The sequence below is a fragment of the Schistocerca cancellata genome, chromosome 9 (genome assembly GCF_023864275.1).
Source record: "Schistocerca cancellata isolate TAMUIC-IGC-003103 chromosome 9, iqSchCanc2.1, whole genome shotgun sequence".
Classification (NCBI taxonomy): domain Eukaryota; kingdom Metazoa; phylum Arthropoda; class Insecta; order Orthoptera; family Acrididae; genus Schistocerca; species Schistocerca cancellata.
This window is the reverse complement of record NC_064634.1, coordinates 434,487,115-434,507,352: the sequence shown is the minus strand read 5'-3', so window position 1 is coordinate 434,507,352 and position 20,238 is coordinate 434,487,115. Positions and strand designations below refer to the sequence as shown.

Sequence of the window (20,238 nt, the reverse complement as noted above, 5' to 3'; positions counted from 1 at the left end):
GCATTGTACTGCTTCTGCAGCACTGATCTGAGCAGCAAATGGCACAACACTGACACTGCGAAATGTCACAGATCAGTTAATTCCAGAGTAGTCCGAGCCAGACGCCCTGTAGCTTGCATTCCATTGACTCAGAACCACGGCAATTTTTGATTTCAGTCGTGAAGCGAAAGCTCTATGGAGGGCTGGGTGGAGATACTTTTTTTTTTATGACAACCGGTTCCTCAGCGGTACCAGTGATGGCCATTTGTTGGTTAGAAAGACTCCAGATGAGCACTTCCAAGCAACGTCTTTGCGGTCTAGACACACGGGAATTACACCTGCGATGCAGTTTCACTTGACAGCAGCAGCAGTCTCGTGCTTCCTCACGCACACTGACTGCAAATTTGTACGTCAATCATGCGATTCGACCTGCTGTTCTGTCATTCATGAACAATACTCCATGGGTGTTTTTTAATGGGATAACTTTTGTCCACATACCGCTGTTGTAACTCAACATGTTCTACAGTGTGTCGACTTGTTGCGTTGGCCTGCTCGCTCACCAGTTCAGTCTCCAATCGAGCACATATGGGACATCATCAGAAGATAACTCCAGCGTCGTCGATACACAGCATTAACGGTTCCTGAATTGACTGACGAACGACAACAGACATCCGGCACCTTACGACACAATACATGTACGTTTGCTTGCTCGCATTCAACATTCTATCGGTTACGTCGGTTATTAATGTACCAGCATTTCAGATTTGCCAAGATTTCTCTTGCTCTTAAATTAACCTGTGATCTTGCAATGTGTATCACTTAAATATGTTACACTGTGTATTCCCGAAATTTATTACCCTACACTAATTAATTTTTGTTGTTGCTATTTATTTCGTCAGTGTATTTCAAGTCGTACGTAAAGCCTGTCAGTGGCACAAAATATAATATCCCGACCCATGAAATAAACAGAAACTTAAACTAACAGTAGAAAAGCTAGAGTAAAAATTCTGAGCGGGTGAACCTCCGATCTACACATTACGTGCTGAGGTGCTGCTATAGTTGTGTCCTAGTTGTGGTTTAACCATCCTTCAACCTCTCTTCATACATGGGGACAATAACAGCACGCCAATAGTCTATCAGATTCGCAGTTTCCATGGTGCTCGTTCCTTATTGCCTCGCCATAACTTTCCACATTTTGAGAGAGTTACATACACTCCTGGAAATGGAAAAAAGAACACATTGACACCGGTGTGTCAGACCCACCATACTTGCTCCGGACACTGCGAGAGGGCTGTACAAGCAATGATCACACGCACGGCACAGCGGACACACCAGGAACCGCGGTGTTGGCCGTCGAATGGCGCTAGCTGCACAGCATTTGAGCACCGCCGCCGTCAGTGTCAGCCAGTTTGCCGTGGCATACGGAGCTCCATCGCAGTCTTTAACACTGGTAGCATGCCGCGACAGCGTGGACGTGAACCGTATGTGCAGTTGACGGACTTTGAGCGAGGGCGTATAGTGGGCATGCGGGAGGCCGGGTGGACGTACCGCCGAATTGCTCAACACGTGGGGCGTGAGGTCTCCACAGTACATCGATGTTGTCGCCAGTGGTCGGCGGAAGGTGCACGTGCCCGTCGACCTGGGACCGGACCGCAGCGACGCACGGATGCACGCCAAGACCGTAGGATCCTACGCAGTGCCGTAGGGGACCGCACCGCCACTTCCCAGCAAATTAGGCACACTGTTGCTCCTGGGGTATCGGCGAGGACCATTCGAAACCGTCTCCATGAAGCTGGGCTACGGTCCCGCACACCGTTAGGCCGTCTTCCGCTCACGCCCCAACATCGTGCAGCCCGCCTCCAGTGGTGTCGCGACAGGCGTGAATGGAGGGACGAATGGAGACGTGTCGTCTTCAGCGATGAGAGTCGCTTCTGCCTTGGTGCCAATGATGGTCGTATGCGTGTTTGGCGCCGTGCAGGTGAGCGCCACAATCAGGACTGCATACGACCGAGGCACACAGGGCCAACACCCGGCATCATGGTGTGGGGAGCGATCTCCTACACTGGCCGTACACCACTGGTGATCGTCGAGGGGACACTGAATAGTGCACGGTACATCCAAACCGTCATCGAACCCATCGTTCTACCATTCCTAGACCGGCAAGGGAACTTGCTGTTCCAACAGGACAATGCACGTCCGCATGTATCCCGTGCCACCCAACGTGCTCTACAAGGTGTAAGTCAACTACCATGGCCAGCAAGATCTCCGGATCTGTCCCCCATTGAGCATGTTTGGGACTGGATGAAGCGTCGTCTCACGCGGTCTGCACGTCCAGCACGAACGCTGGTCCAACTGAGGCCCCAGGTGGAAATGGCATGGCAAGCCGTTCCACAGGACTACATCCAGCATCTCTACGATCGTCTCCATGGGAGAATAGCAGCCTGCATTGCTGCGAAAGGTGGATATACACTGTACTAGTGCCGACATTGTGCATGCTCTGTTGCCTGTGTCTATGTGCCTGTAGTTCTGTCAGTGTGATCATGTGATGTATCTGACCCCAGGAATGTGTCAATAAAGTTTCCCCTTCCTGGGACAATGAATTCACGGTGTTCTTATTTCAATTTCCAGGAGTGTATATCGGTGGATTTCACTTTTGCAACACGTATCGTCAGTGGAAACATTTCTCATTCCTCGCTACCCCGCTTATATATTTTACATATGCATCATGTGCCCGCATAAAGGAGAAGCGAAGAAACAACTTGCCTAAGAATATTCAACGTCTCTTTGGAATTTTATAGACAGCAGCCACAAGTAGAAAAATCCTGCCATCATTGGGACCCGAGTGATTATAATGCATGATCAGAAACAACAGAACCTCTTCTGAAAACAGAATAGCTTTTTGAGTTGGTCCAGCTGCTTGTACATTATTCTTCAAAGCTTTCCGTGAGTAGACTTCGAGGCAGAGATATGGTGTAAGTTCGGTCAATATATCCGACATGGGAGCGGAAAAAGAAACACAATGAATTTAGTGCAGGAAAAGAACTAGTGCTATTGAATTTAAGTTGAGAACAATAACAAAAATGTTCAAAAAGACGGTCAACCAGTTTTTGAAACGATTTGTCTAAAGGAAAGAAATACTATAGTTTAGACAAACATCTGACGCACTTCATTTGCTGTACATGAATTTGAACATCATTTAAAGATGCCTCAAATGAATCTGTAATACTCGCTTCCCGCGCCCGGGCTCCCGGGTTCGATTACCGGCGGGATCAGGGATTTTCTCTGCCACGTGATGGCTGGGTGTTGTGTGATGTCTTTAGGTTAGTTAGGTTTAAGTAGTTCTAAGTTCTATGGGACTGATGACCATAGATGTTAAGTCCCATAGTGCTCAGAGCCATTTGAACCATTTTTTGGATCTGTAATATATTTTATATTTTACTTCTGGACAAATAAATTCAGAAAGCCTTTCACCGATTATTTTTTCAATAATTTTTTCCCTTTCATGTTTTCTTTCAAGAAGCAAAAGCATATTTAACTGTGCATTCCATTATTATGAAGACCATAAAGATCAAGAAGACTCAGGGATATTTCATTTTGTGCTGGGTTTGATATTTTCGACAAACAATTGATTTTACAAGCAACAGCTGGTCATGAAATATCTCAGTTTTCCTTCAGAACACTAATCAAGTTTTTCTTAATAAATGTGATTACTTTCACGCTGTTAAATTTTTTTTTTTTTTTGCAAAAATAAACCTCACACTCGTCAATTGGTTACCTTGTTTGTCTTTCACCTCTCTTAGTTTCGCTAAAACAATTCGGGCAGAAGAGTTCCTTAAAGTCACTAAATTTTTCTTAATTACTTTGATTGCTTTCAAACGATTAAAAATTCCTGTGATATGGTCAGGATTGCTGTTATAGTAGCTTAATGTTTTTATTGTGATAGATCCATTTCGCCTAGAGTGCTATCTTTAGACCATCTGCGAAATTTACATAATATTTTTCTATTATTTTAATGTTGGTCAATCGTATTTCACAACATACATTTTGGATACTTACGTCCATATGTCATCGGTGGTCACTGTCACCATGTATTGTGTTACAGCATGGTGTACATTTAGGACTCTCATGCTATAGGCCGTTTTGTAGTTTTCTGCTGTTCATCGACCTTTCTTGTAAATTATTTTATAATTTTATCTTTTATTGTTAAATTTTACAGACAGACAGTTAAGTTAATTGGCCGAAGATTCTATATGGTTACACTAGCTATCTTGTGTTGATGTTACTATTTTGGACTGTATATATGATCATTGATACCGATGAATCTGAGAGTAGTTGTTCGTGTCTATCCGTTGTTTGGTTAGGAATTCAATGAATTTTTACGAAATGTTTATGTTTTAAATACCTTAGTTCATTCAGAATATTATCAGGGCGTTGTATTGTGTGTATGTAGATTTCTATCTCTTCAAGTACGTTCGCTGTTAAACCTTTTGCTAATTTGTAGAATATTTTCATTGCAAACTCCATTCGTTCTGCATTGTTGTCGTAGCTGTTTATGAGGCTGAAGAATATAGATGCATTATTTTCGCTAATTCTCGTGTGCCCTCGAAATGTTATGATGAAGTTACGCGCTAAAGGTTTTGCAGTGAATGTACTTGAAAAGATAGAAATGTATATCCACACAATACAGCGTCCTGATGAAATTTAAATGAACATATGGATTTAAAATACAAACATTTCATACAACGTAGTGTTGACTTCCAAACCAAAGAGAACCGACAGACACAAACAACTACCCACAGACACATCGATTACGAAATCATACATATAGCCCAAAATGATAACATCAACGTACGATTTCTGCTGTAAGCACATTGCATTTTTGGTCAACTGGCATAACTGTCAATCTGTAAAATGTAACGATAAAATGTTAAATTACAAAAATTACAGGAAAGGACCATCAATAACAGCAGTAAATCACAAAACAGCTTATACCATGAATGTCCTAAAGCTACAATACGTTGTAATACAATATAGAATAACAGCGACCACCGGCGATATAAGGACACAGGAGCCAAATATGTATATCCAGAAATACAAATAAAATTATTACTTAACTTTTGCAGATTGTCTGAAAATGTCAATATAACCGAATTGGATCCATTACAATTATAACATTGAAGTACTACAACAGCAATCGGGATTTTATCACATATCGTCTGTTATAGATAGATACCCTCAACGCCGCGGTCCCATTGGACTGTAAATTAAGCTTTTTTCTCTTTCTCTTTTAACGAGACCTCACACTGCTCAGTTTGCAGCACTATTCGTCGTTTTTCTGCTTTAGCTTGCGTATCAAATTTCGAACGGAAGCCCAGTGTGTAATTTTTCCTCAAATCACTAATTTTTACTTAACTACCCTTATTACTTTCAGGCAGTTAAATATTTCTTTGTAAAATTAGTTCCAAGGATGGTAAATTTGATACCCCATTTATCAATACCGAGCTCTTTGTTTGGCTATTAATTTTGTGAAAATATCCATAATGTGATTTCTAAGGAATGTTGTTTTCGTTCCACTCAAGCTTTTGGTCAAAAAAGAGATCATGGTAAACATCTCGCCAGACTTGAAATGAATATAAATATTCCTGACGATATTTTTGTCCCGTCGTTACAACTACAAGAAAATGCGTGTTTTTCTCGCCAGGTGAGTTTTGCTTGATTAAGGGAAAGTGTCATTAGTTGCGGTAATTGCTGCTTGGTTTTCCGCCTACATTAGGAAATGCCGTCTGTTACCGTGTCTTTGTTTTCTTACTTCGTAGAAATAAACATTTTTTATGTTTTACACAGCACCCTTTTTTGGCAGCCAGTGTTTACAGAAATGGAGATGCAACAGTTTTAAAGGAGGATGGATTTGTTGCAGAATAAATCAGTATTTTTACGGGTGTTACGGATGCTGAAACTGTAATATTCTCTCGAAAAAGAGCAGCATTCACCCCCACAATGCAGTGCATTACAAATGAAATATTTACTCTTCTTAAAAAGACTACTATGATTGGGACACTTCATGTCACATTCGGAGTCAGAATGCTGCCAAAGAAATTGCTCAAACGCAAAAGGATTTGGTGATTACTATACCGAATTATGTTTCAGTATGAGTATCTGCTCGACAGTAGATAACTGCCTTCTGTAGCACAAGTATCGCACTTCTGCCTAGTGTCACTTCTCGTACGGATGTGGAGGGAGCTACGCAGGGTTTTAGAGGGCTAGAAATAGCAGGCCAACCAGCAGGTCTCCGTGGCAAGTGGCCTACGTGTCGTTGTCTCTCCGGCAAGAGTCTACGTGTCGTTGCGCACAGGTGGCGCACGGCCGGCTCGTTAGCGACGCTCTCTTGTTAACAGCGCAGCACTCGGCTGGCTTTTTCGGGCACAGGCTCGTGGCTGCGTGCGAGATGTCTCCCTGAGTACGTACTGCCGGCCGGAGCCGCTCTGGCCCCGTTTCCCGGCCTCTCCTGCTATTCCTGTGCCCCGTGCGCTTAATATACCTCAAGTATTGAAGTGTCATGGGCAAACTAAATGACTACAACGGCGTAGTACAGTTCTGTTGTTGTGATAGGATAGTTTCGGTCTCTCACATTTTCTGCGAAGACTGAGGTAACTCATGAATCACGTATTAGTCTAGAGGTAATTGTGTCATAGAGGTAGATACCCTGCAGGCAGGCACTCAACATCCCGGTCCGTTGCTCTGTCGGTGCACCAAGTGGCGTACCGGTTTCGGCCAGAAAGTTCAATCTGGCGGCGGGCACTGGTTATGTCTCCCGGAGGCATTGAGAACAAGTGGGCACTGGACGCGCTTAGGAAAGTACAAGCAAGCAAAGACGAACGAGGAAGCGTTATAATGATAATACGGGCCGCAAATCCATTGACGAAAGGGACTCTGACAAAGGGCAGAATTTTATAGGCCAGTGGCTGGGAACGAACACTGGGAAACAGCAAAGCTGGTCGCCTGTTTGCGTGTTATGTAGTGAGCGTATTTTGAAAGTGACTGAAGGTCGCTGAAACCACGAGTAGAGCACAAGGTACTGAATCACTGATCACCGACTGTGGAGGTCAGATGTTTTCCCGCTCTGTAAAGAAGGGTAGGTGATTATCTATGGCACTTGTAACGGCAGACTACAATACTCGGGCACGCACATGTGTTTCGGAGCACACCCTTCGGCATTCATTACTGGACATAGGTGTGCCCACAATATGACAGGAGTTTTGTCATGTTGACCTAACGAAATCGTCAGTAACGACTGCAGTGGGCTCGGGATCATCGAGATTGGATGACTGATTGATGGAAACGTGTCGTCGGGTCGAATGAATCTCGTTTCTTCTTACATCAGGTCATTGGCAGTGTCCGGATACGCCGTCATCCAGGTGAATTGTCTGCTGGAAACTTGGACTGCGTTACGGACACAAGCTGGTGGAGGACATCCATTTGAGCATCTATGACACGAATGGTAATAATCCACGTTGTGTACTACGTCAACAGTACTGGGGACCATCTGCATTCCTACGTGCTCGACGTCTTCGTTGTCGGGGATGGCATCCCACAGTGTCAAGGCCGGTATTTTCTCTGCCTCGTGATGACTAGGTGTTGTGTGCTGTCCTTAGGTTAGTTAGGTTTAAGTAGTTCTAAGTTCTATGGGACTGATGACCATAGATGTTAAGTCCCATAGTGCTCAGAGCCATTTGAACCATTTTTTTAGTGTCAAGGCCAGGAAAGACTTACTGTGGTTTGAAAAGCATGATACTGGTTGTAAGCAGATAAACAAAATTTTTGCACCACCGTAATGACTAGAACAGTTCGTGTTTATCAACATTTTTGTCTACTGAAGGGCGCCTCGTGGAACCACCTGCGACGTGGGCAGATAAAAAATGACGGGCGTTATAAGTGTATTTCAGTAGTTTTCACTCTGTCCCAATTCGTGCAACCGAGAGAGGTAGCACCATTGTAAGACATTTCACTAACAAGGTTTTTGGAAGTCGGTTTATCGTCATTCGAGATTCCACATTTAGGTTTTCGGTTTATTTTACCAAATAAAATTAAGGCAAATTCCGAGTTGGTTCTTTTGAAAATGACACGTCTAGTATCCTTTCCCCGTGCCTATTAAATCCAAACTCCGTCTTGAACAACTTACTTGCTGAAGGGCTTTATTGTACTTCCTTCAAACTGTTAACGTGAGACTACAGGAAATGTTGTACTCTTCAGTCTGTCAATATGTCTCCCAGGCGCATTTAAAGCTTTCCGCGGGTGCAAGAGAGGTTGTCAGCGCAGAAAATTGTTCACAGAACTGTTTTACACCTCAGCTATGTCAGTTCACAGTTCAGCCGATATAGTAAGACATACGACTTCCACTGTCTGCCTCGTAGGGTCGACAAGTGTCAACAACACACGCTGATGACCGCTACTGCTCAAAAGTACCTCGAGAGAGAACAACAGAGTTCCGCGCTGCTTATTTGGATTGAAGCAGGTGGTATGGCCTACACTCGTACGCAACAGCAAACAGGACAGGATCTATTTGGCCTCAAGGCATCCGTTAGGAACAACAGTCCCGTGTTCCGTGAAGGGCGTGAACAGAGGAACGCTTGAAGTAGAAAGTGGATCAGTGGCACTGGGGTCTACAAAATTTGAATGACTTTCGGGTGGTCGTCGTAGAAGACTGTGGAGACACCTAAGTAATCCTGACCTGTCATGAGAGTGTTTTGATTTTTATTGAATTCTGCTTCTGTTATCAAACATGTCATAAGAGCCTTTCCGAAGCCTTTACTTTTCCTGAAGTTAAACTGATCCAAATATAACCAACCCTTAATTTTATGTTTCATTCTCCTTTTCGGGTCGCCAACTAGGCTACGTTAATTCTCAAGGCGACTGTACGGTAGCTCTCTTTTTTATTATTTGTAGGTTTGAGAAATACGCACGTCTTATTTGATATACCGTTAACATGAGGAAGCAATGGAAAACAGTAATTTCAAATTTAAAAGACCGAAAAAGCTCGAAATTTAGTGCGGATTTCAATTAGAGACGCCTTTAATAGTTTCTTCAACGGAACCGTCTCGAAATCAGGCAGAGAAGCAAAGAGATTCTGGTTGTGCGTAACGTAATCCAGCGACAAGGCACAAGCAATACCTTCGCTGCGCGATAGTAATGCTAATGACAGTCTCACTTAGGCAGAGTTAGTAAACACGGTTTTCCAAAATTCCTTCAGCAAAGAAAATGAAAGAAATGTTCCAGACTTCGAGACAAATACGGCTGCCAACATGAGTTACTTAGAAACAGTACCATTTGAGTGGCGAAGCAGTTTAAGCGGACACTGTATGTGAAATTCGTTGAAATTTGACATGTTCTGTTTTCTACTCCTTAATGTACTTTGGACTTTCCTTAACATTTTGGTACATAATAGATTAAAATCAGACAATTGTGAGACATTCAAATAATATTTTGAACGTTGACTGTGGCTGTCAAATGTCGCGGCTACATATATGTTTCCACAGTTAAGCAGTCATATCTTGGGAACTACGCAATCTAGAAGGCTGTGAATTGGTTAGTTTTGTGCCTACTGTTACGTCTCAGAAGTTGGAATTACGAATAAACCTAAAAATCAAGTTGGGAAAGACAAAAGTGTCTGATGGTAACAGAATAAAATGTGCTGGAAGACTAACAGACAAAGTGATTGATGAATTACAGGAATATTATGGGAAGGCCATTAGAGATAACTGTGACAATTTAGAGAAGATGAAAAGAGCTGTGTGGAGCACTTTCATTCGTCGAATATCACCTGCACCAAACACTTGGTAGAAATATAGGCAAGCTGAATTTTCTGGGACCCTGCATGAATTTACGCATAAACATGCCATTCCTCTGGCAGTAATGGAGGCAATCAACCCCATATACAGAGATTTGGCAAATCCTGAGCTACTAAAGAAGTGTTTACTTGCAATACCCAGAATTGGAATGAATCCTTCAATGATGTTGTGTGGTGCCATGTGCCTAAAATGTATTTGTTGTCTTTACGTCTCTAAAGTTAGCAGTGTCTAATGCAGTAACAACTTTTAATGGTGGAAACTATGAAAGACTTAAGGTTCTGGGGAAGTTATAGGTAATATTTGGACAGAACACAGCTAAAGAACTGCGGGAACTGGATGAACATCGTGTGCGTGACGCAGAGTTAGCCACTCAGCAAATGAGAAAAGAAGCAAGAAAGTAAAGGTGGAGGTAAGCACTGGGCTGTTGTGACACTGACGAAGACACAGACTATGGGCCAGGGCAATTCTAGTGCATGAGAGATGCAGAAATGTAAGCCTGTATAGGAACTTGTAATCAAAAGGGTTTTAAACCTCAATATCTCTGAACTACATGTTTTTCAATAAATGACCCGTTTTCTAGAACAGTACTGATGGTAGAGACATGAAATTTTCAAAGCATGTCAAGTGAGATTCGACACATATAGAACTAGAATAATTAAAATATCCTGAGTTGTTTTGTTTTTATGTTCATGGATTTACAAAATTCTGTCAAGAAACTGACTGTTTGAAAAAAAAGCTAACATATCCAGAATACAATGTTATTAATAATTCTAGTTCAGTGTATCTAGAAAGGAAGATTCAATAATTACGGAAAATTGTAAGTTAGTATCTTAAAAAGTTTCCAAGATAATGGGTCACAAAAGTCGATAATTTAACATTGGCGGCATAGGACATACAACGTCCGCTAAAATCACTTACTTAAAGCAAGTTCTCCATTCCATATTGTATACTAATTAGATACCTTTCAACCAGCTGTTTATTCGCTGGAAGTAATGAAAGCTGTCGACATAGGACAGCAAACTGCATATTTCTACATTTCCAGGAGCCTTTTACACCGTTCCTCATAAGCGACTTGCGTGTCTACGGAGTATCGTCTCAGGTGAACGGCTTGATTCGTGTTTTCCTGTCAGAAAGGTCACAGTTCATAGTAACTGACGCAAAGTCAACGAGTAAAACAGAAGTAATATCAGGTCCTCCGCGATACTTCATACGTCATATAGACGACTTAGGACACAATCTGAACAGTCCTCTCAGCTTGTTTATAGATGATGCAATCATTTACAGCCTTCTAAAACCGTCACATGATCAACAATAGTTGCAAAATGATTTAGACAAGATATCTGTATGATTCGAAAAGCCGCTGTTCATCCAAGATAATGAAAAATGCGTAGTCATCCACTTGAGTACTAAAAGCAATCCGCTAGATTTCGGTTACACGGTAAGTCATGCAAATGTAAACGCTGTGAATTCAGCTAAGTACTTAGTGATTACAGTGTGGAGTGTTTATTTTTGTTTTCGATTTGAAGTTTAATTATGTTCGCAGAAACGTAGAGGACCACTTGCTACATAGTCATTCGATACTTCTATAAGAGAGAAAAATACATTATTAGCTGTTTCGGGTCAGAAGTGCTGCTGTCAATGAATGCAGACCTATCTCAATCGGTTTCGGAGCGAAGGTCATTGCTCCCAGTGGCAAAGAAATCTGCATGCTTGATCCCTCCATGAGTAAGCAAACGAACCCCCAAATTAGGTGAACAACTAGTTCATAGCAGAGGCTCGGATTGGCGAAGAAAAAGGACCATGCTGTTCCGGAGGATCCATCCCAGCATTCGTATTAAGAGGCTTAGGTAAATCAGTCGGACAGAATTTTAACCACCTCCTCCTAAATACGTATCTAGTGTTTTACCACTGTACCAGCTCACTCGGTAAATCTTTTGGCGTCACGGAAATGATACGGCAGTAAAGTGGTGTGTTTTAGCCAGTTGGTTAAATGAAATCATCAGTGAAAGATGGGTCGACGTAGGGATATGACAGAATGGTGGAAAAGTGATATAGAGTTTGAACGTGACCGTAACCTCCCCGTGGATGAAGTCCCCTTGTTTATTGGACGTGTCTAAAAGGAATGGTGTACTGTCAGGCCCTACCATTCATAGCTAAAATGGCTCTGAGCACTATGGGACTTAACATCTTAGGTCATCAGTCCCCTAGAACTTAGAACTACTTAAACCTAACTAACCTAAGGACATCACACAACACCCAGCCATCACGAGGCAGAGAAAATCCCTGACCCCGCCGGGAATCGAACCCGGGAACCCGGGCGTGAGAAGCGAGAACGCTACCGCACGACCACGAGATGCGGGCACCATTCATAGCTGTTTCGGGTCAGAAGCGCTGCTGTCAGTGAATGCAGACCTATCTCAATCGGTTTCGGAGCGAAGGTCATTGCTCCCAGTGGCAAAGAAATCTACTACATAAACCAATAAATCAACTGACGGTGTAGGTGGGGGGTACATCTGGTACCACTAACTAATTTCCCCCCCCCCATCGCCCGCTACCAACCTGTATGCGTGGGAGGAAGTAATATGCTGTCCGACTCTTTACGGAAGACGTTCTCTCGAAATATCAATAGTAACCCAATCCGTGATGCACAACATTTCACTTGCACTGCTGAGCATATCTGTAACGCCATCGCGCCGACTAAACGAACCTGTGACGAAATGCGCCGCTCTTCGTCGGATCTTCTCCACCTCTTCCGTCAGTAGGGGAGCCAGACTGGTGAACAATACTCAAGAATTGGTCGACTAAGCGCCTTATAAATCACTGCCTCCGTGGATGAGTTACTTTCCTTTGAGTTTTTTCCTACGAATCTCAATCTGGCATCGTAATACGTGTTTCATGTGGTCATTCCACTTAAGGAAGCTTTGGATAGTTACTCACAGATATTTTACGGTAGAAACCGTTTCCAACAGTTTTTCATCAATAGTGTGGCTGTAGAGTAGCGGATTTCTTTTCCTATGTACGCTCAGTATGTTGCATTTATTTACACTCATGGTCAACTGCCAGAACCTGCACCATTCATCACTCCTTTGCAGGCCATTGTGCAAATGGAGAGTATCTTTGGCGTTGCCATTTTCTTATAGACAATTGCATAATATACCGACAGTCTTATAGAGCTACCGAAAAATTCAATTAGATTATTTATGTAGATTATAAACAGTATCAGTCCTGTCACATTTCCTTGTGGAACTCCGGCAATTACCGTTACATCTGTAGCTTCTGTTCCATTACCAGCTACGTGTTGAGATCTATTTGTAAGGAAGCCTTGGATTCAGTGGCGAATGCGCCCATCTACTCAGTAAGCTCATACTTTTTTCATTCAAGGGCAGTGTAGGATGGTCTCAGAACCCTTCCTGAAGTCTAGGAACGCGGCACCAACCTGAGCGTCGTTGTCTACAGCGATACGGCTCTAATTGAGGTACGGAGCGAGCTGGGATCTGCAATGTCTTTTTTGCAGATTCCATGTTGATTTTTATAGAGGAGATTTTCGTTCTCCCAAACGTCTTGAGCATAAAACATGTTTCAAAATTCTACAACAGATTCAAGGCAACGATACAGGGCTAAAATTATGAGCATTTGTCCTAAGGTGCTTTTTGAAAACAGAAATAACCTGCGCTTTTTTCCAGTAACTAGGGATCTTCCACCGATATACGAGAAACTGCTGCTAGAAGAGGAGTATATTCTTTCGCATAATCTTTGTACAATCATATAATTATGTTATTAGGTCCTGACGCCTTTCCACTGCTAAGCGACTGTAGCAGCTTTCCTATTCCGCCATCGGTCAACTAAATAACTGCCATTTCAACGTTCGTAAAATGCTTCGAAAGAGGGATCGTGTTACGATCTTCCAACGTAAAACAATTTCGAAAGACCAAATTCAGTATTTCGGCCTTGTCTCTGTTATTTTCTGTTTGGATGGCGCGGTGGTCACTGAGAGAAGAGGGAGTTTCGAACCGATTACCGATTTTCCGTAAGACCGAAACCTTTTTGGGATTTCAATCAGGTCGGTTGGCAAAATTTTACTTTGAAAGTCACTGAGCACTTCTCTTATTGCTCTCCTCGGGTTCATTTTCGCTTCGTTCAGCTGTTGTTTGTCAACTAGGTTTTGACTTCTCTTGCATCTGTGATGAAGTTCACATTGTTTACGTAGCGGTTTTCTAAGACGGCTATTAAAGAGCGGTGGGTCTCTCTCAGTCCTTAAGCCCTTACTCGGATCATTCTTGTCTAAACTACGTCGAACGCTGCTTTAGAATCTTTCCTATTTGGGCTCGATATCTTCGTCCTCAGCGCTCAATATTTGATGCTATCGCTGACTGGAGGCGTTTAGCGTGGCCGGGGAGCAGGAGCTTTGCTTCCTTTCCGATAATGATTAGCTTCGTGAGGACTGATTCCCGTATAGCGGGTGGAGAGTGCAGCTCAAAATAGAGAGATTTTTCAAATCATTATTTGGTCGCAATCGTTCCAATTATAACGAACGTCAACGACGATGTTTACTGCAACATTCTCAGTGACTAACTGCTACCCTTTCCTCTACTTAACGATAAATATGCTGTGGAGACTCCCACCTTCCATTATGAGGACAGCCATTTTCAAACAATTGCATGCATATGTTCCTAATTTGAAGAATACTTAGCCACCCTACCGCACCAAGAATTGCGTCCTAAATCATCCGATCTTCCGTCCACTGAAATTATTTGGGGCTATTTGGAACAATGGGTAAAAAGTGGCAATGGACACGGACAGAATCTACAGTATATCACCGTCGATGAGCAGCTTCAACTGAATACGATGTGTCTGGAAAAATTGTGAACTCTCTTCCCGGTCAAGCTGAGGACATTATCAAGACTGGACGCAGTGTTTCATGGCATGAGCGTATTTCTTGTTAATCATTGCCTGATATGAATGAAATGGACACAGAGAGCGTACTCACCTTCAAAGTAGAAAGTCTCGTTCCAGCGCGGGTTGAGGGTGCGCCTCTTGATCTTTGTCTCCAGCCGGTGTTTCTTGTCAGGTAGCAGCGTGACGCGGACGTAAGGGTCCGAAGTACCCGTGATGTCTTTGGCGGGCAAGTCCTTCGCCTGCCAACACAACAATAATTGACATCTTATATTATACGCAAAATATGAGCTCATTCACAGCGGGGAAATAAAAACGTCAGATCATACTAAGCACTAGGTAATTATTTGTTTTTATTTTAAACCCCTGTAAAGGTGTGGTACAATACTGAAGGGGAATGTACAGTTTCAGCAAGGAAGACAAAGGCATCCGTCGATGCAGTCATACGGGAACACATAACGACATTATCTTTTATTGTGACCCCTATAATGAAATTACCGAACCAATAGAGACTGACCAGTTTCTAAATGGTTCAAATGGCTCTGAGCACTATGGGACTTAACATCTGTGGTCATCAGTCCCCTAGAACTTAGAACTACTTAAACCTAACTAACCTAAGGACATCACACACATCCATGCCCGAGGCAGGATTCGAACCTGCGACCGTAGCAGTCCCGCGGTTCCGGACTGAGCGCCGAGAACCGCTAGACCACCGCGGCCGGCTGACCAGTTACTACACAACTTTAAAAATTACAAAAAGTGCACAGTACTAGCCTCTCCAACACCTATCCTGGCGCTAAAAAGACAGTTTTGCCAGGTTGTGGCAATTACAAAATCCCTCTCCTACTCAGCAAGCATGCCCATAGAAGCGTGAATGTGAAAACCCAGTCTATGTTGTAGAAGATTTAAATGCGAGTGTTGCGTTACACAAAGTGCTGAGCTATGAAGATCACAGAACCACACGGGGCAAAACCAACAGTAAAACATCAGCTCAAATTCAGCTCAGCGTCCAGTTTCCCCTCGGATGACGGTGACGAAGAAAGGCACGTCGGAGGGAGGTTCACAACACATAAAGAGTAATACAATGCCGTAAGCCGTTCAGATACTTTTCCGATACCATTCTCGAACACAAAAATCTGATTGTTAAGGCAGCAATAGGACGGTACAATGCTTTCATGCCATTTAGGAGCATATACACACTTATGTACAAACTCATATTTTTATAACGTGTAGTTTTCACTTTAACTGATTCTCTCTACCCAGAGAAATCTTATTAAGACCCTGTTGTAAAATGGCTCTTACTATTCAATATATCCTGTCTAGTAAACGCGCTTAATGACACAGAGCTGTCTTGTAAACTATTTCCTCACAACCGGTTTCGACCATAAACCGTCCTCATTGCGCCGTAAAAACGAATGGAACGAAAGAGGAAGCTATGATCAACGAAACTAAACATAATTTCAAAAGAAAACAGCAGTCTGGAACTTTACAGTGACACGAACACATTACATTTATTGCAAGGATATAAATGAACAACATGGTCGAGACAAAAGGGTAATAACTTTCAACGTACGTATGTAGTACTATAGCAATGGCTCAATCAGCAACAAATGAAATAGTGGCAGTCCAGCAAACAGGTACGATCCAGGAGGTCAAAACGCGAAGCCAAAGATCCGTTCTGTGATTTTAGAACAGCAGCCATCTGCCCTTTTTTCAGTCGCTTCGGACTTGGGCTCGACGAAGGAATCACTAAGTAGGCCAATGCCGAATAGCTGTATAAATGTTGTAATTTAAGCCCCTGAAGCAAGGTGATGCAGAAGAATGTCGAAGGACAAGACGTCCTGTGACGAGTCGACAAAAATGTTGTCTCATAAAATATATAATGAGTGGAAGAGAAGTATTGGGCACATATCACAACATGAGTTGATGAAAACCGCAGTCGGCGCTGTGGCAGAAGAATAAAATCAGAACACGAGTCCTTAAAAATGAGCGCATGAGGCATATCGATGACAGAGCAGCCGGTATGTCATTAGAAGAGGACAGTTGGTAAGCTACAAAAGTACAGAAGCGAATCAAACTAACATTAGGGGACCGGAACAACAGGCTCTTACTCCAATCAATAAAAGTAATTACACACTCTTTCAGTTAAAATTTCAATCACTTTAAATTTGGGTGAAATTCAAGATAGGGCATTTTTATTATTTTTAAAACTTTTATATACAATTAATGAAGATATACGTGCTATATATTAGATGTGACTTCTATCTACACAACTGGCCATTAAAATTGCCACACCAAGAAGAAATGCAGATGATAAACGGGTATTCGTTGGACAAATATATTATACTAGAACAGACATGTGATTACATTTTCACGCAGTTTGGGTGCATAGATCCTGAGAAATCAGTACCCAGAACAACCACCTCTGGCCGTAATAACGGCCTTGATATGCCTGGGCATTGAGTCAAACAGAGCTTGGATGGCGTGTACAGGTACAGCTGCCCAAGCAACTTCAACACGACGCCACAGTTCATCACGAGTAGTGACTGGCGTATTGTGACGAGCCAGATGCTTGGCCACCATTGACCAGACATTTTCAATTGTTGAGAGATCTGGAGAACGTGCTGGCCAGGGCAGCAGTTGAACATTTTCTGTATCCAGAAAGGCCCGTACAGGACCTGCAACATGCGATCGTGCATTATCCTGCTGAAATGTAGTGCTTCGCAGGGATCGAATGAAGGGTAGAGCCACAAGAGGTGACCGAGACGTGTAACCAACGGTACCCCATACCATCACGCCGGGTGATAATCCAGTATGGCGATGACGAATACACGCTTGCAATGTGCGTTCACCACGATGTCACCAAACACGGATGCGACCATCATGATGCTGTAAACAGAACCTGGATTCATCCGAAAATAATGACGTTTTGCCATTCGTGCACCCAGGTTCGTCGTTGAGTACACCATCGCAGGATTTCCTCTCTGTGATGCAGCGTCTAGGGTAACCGCAGCCATAGTCTCCGAGCTGATGGTCCATGCTGCGGCAAACGTCGTCGAACTGTTCGTGCAGATGGTTGTTGTCTTGCAAACGTCCCCATCTGTTGACTCAGGGATCGAGACGTGGCTGCACGACCCGTTACAGCCATGCGGATAAGATGCCTGTCATCTCGACTGCTAGTGATACGAGGCCGCTGGGATCCAGCACGCCGTTCCGTATTACCCTCATGAACACGCTGATTCCATATTCTGCTAACAGTCATTGGATCTCGACCAACGCGAGCAGCAATGTCGCGATACGATAAACCGCAATCGCGATAGGCTACAATCCGGCCTATATCAAAGTCGGAAACGTGATGGTACGCATTTCTCCTCCTTACAAGAGTCATCACAACAACGTTTCACCAGGCAACGCCGGTCAACTGCTGTTTGTGTATGAGAAATCGGTTGGAAACTTTCCTCATGTCAGCACGTTGTAGGTGTCGGCACCGGTGCCAACCTTACGTGAATGCTCTGAAAAGTTAATCATTTGCATATAACAGCATCTTTTTCCTGTAGGTTAAATTTAGCGTCTGTAGCACGCCATCTTCGTGGTGTAGCAATTTTAATGGCCAGTAGTGTAATAAGAATATCGTGAAATGAAACATTTAATAGTGCGGTATAGTAAGAGATAAACATCTTTAGGCAGAAAGCGGGGCGAGAGTCGTACGGAATGCCAGGATAGAGGGATGAGACCACATTGAGTGGTTCCTTTAGTTTTGGGCGGCTGCTGGCTCCAGGTCGACACGCGCTCCTAATCAGCATGCGGGCTACGTTCGGCCCCGGACGATAACGAAGTTCTTTCCTTTCTTTGGCGCATCTCCGGAACGCTTGGAGCCAGTTCACGAAATGAATTGAATCAACATGTCCCTCACTTTCGTTTTCCTTTACCTCTCTTCTTTCAACCTAACGTCTGTAAACGGCGGTTCCACGATGTAATTACGTATCTGAAGGTGATTATTTTTGTAACGGTCAGCTCTGTGGGCGCCACTCTACATTTCACAACAGTCCTCAGGTAATGATAGCCGCAGGTGTGGGTCATTCCGTGTGTCGAGTTTTATTCACTTGTCTTGTGGTCAGTATGTTCAACATATTAAACTGCTGCCTTTGCTTTTAAATAGCCATCGTTACTGTGACTCTCGAATTGTTCCCTATCATCGTAGTCTGCTGTCTCTACAAACTGACGAAATCTCATTTCATAGATTTTAATTCCAGTCAATTTAACTTCCTTGGGACAGAAAAGCTCCAGTCAACAGACCATCACCGTTTAAGGAGATGTCTGTCATGCAAAACTAAGCTTGCCTTCACGACGTTGCAGTGCCACTTGTACTCCGAATCACGATTCACTGTTTCTTCGAACACGAATGTACGGCCGAAGGAACAGGCACTAGGGTGGTTCCAGCCGTTATGAAATACATGAAATGTATTCACAGTTGCGAATTTGAACAACCTTCAGCTGCGTAGTGGAATAGCGACAATGGAAATTTTGGCGGACTTAGAATTCGAACCCGGATTTCCACCTCCCCACGAATGGTAGCCTTACCATTAGGCTATTTGATCACGACTCACCGGCCGACATTGCATCGTAATTCGGAATAACATACGCACTGCATTAACGTAAGTATCTGCCAACATTGGCCAAGTGACTTTCAAGTAAAATGCCTCACCAGTACAGGAATACAGGGTGGTCTATTGATCGTGACCGGGCCAAATATCTCACGAATTAAGCGTCAAACGAAAAAACTACAAAGAACGAAACTTGTCTAGCTTGAAGGGGGAAACCAGATGGCCCTATGGTTGGCTCGCTAGATGGCGCTGCCATAGGTCAAACGGAAATCAACAGCGTTTTTTAAATAGGTAGTGCGTAAAGAAATATGAATCGTTTCGTTAGACCACTTTTTCGCTTTGTGATAGATGGCGCTGTAATAGTCACAAACATATGGCTCACAATTTTAGACGAACAGTTGGTAACAGGTAGGTTTTTAAAAGTAAGAAACAGAACGTAGGTACGTTTGAACATTTTATTTCGATTGTTCCAATGTGATACATGTACACTTGTGAACTGATCATTTCTGAGAACGCATGCTCTTACAGCGTGATTTTCTGTAAATACCACATTAATGCAATAAATGCTCAAAATGATGTCCGTCAACCTCAATGTATTTGGCAATACGTGTAACGACATTCCTCTCAACAGTGATTAGTTCGCCTTCCGTGATGTTCGCACATGCATTGACAATGCGCTGACGCATGTTGTCAGACGTTGTCGGTGGATCACTATAGCAAATATCCTTCAACTTTCCCCACAGAAAGAAATCCGGGGAGGTCAGATCCGGTGATCGTGAAGCCCATGGTATGGTGCTTCGACGACCAATCCACCTGTCATGAAATATGCAACTCAACACCGCTTCCACCGCACGCGAGCTATGTGCCGGACATCCATCACGTTGGAAGTGCATCGCCATTCTGTCATGCAGTCGAAC

At 43.3% G+C, this 20,238-nt stretch overlaps 1 protein-coding gene across 1 annotated transcript in view; it reads right to left on the bottom strand.

The window, feature by feature from the left end:
* The window catches only part of LOC126101068 (synaptotagmin-7-like), a 349,607-nt gene that overhangs the window by 78,424 nt on the left and 250,945 nt on the right, over positions 1-20,238 (bottom strand). Inside the window, exon 3 of the mRNA XM_049911742.1 lies at positions 14,812-14,959. Coding sequence (XP_049767699.1) covers positions 14,812-14,959 — 148 coding nt within the window. The remainder of the gene's footprint in view (positions 1-14,811; positions 14,960-20,238) is intronic.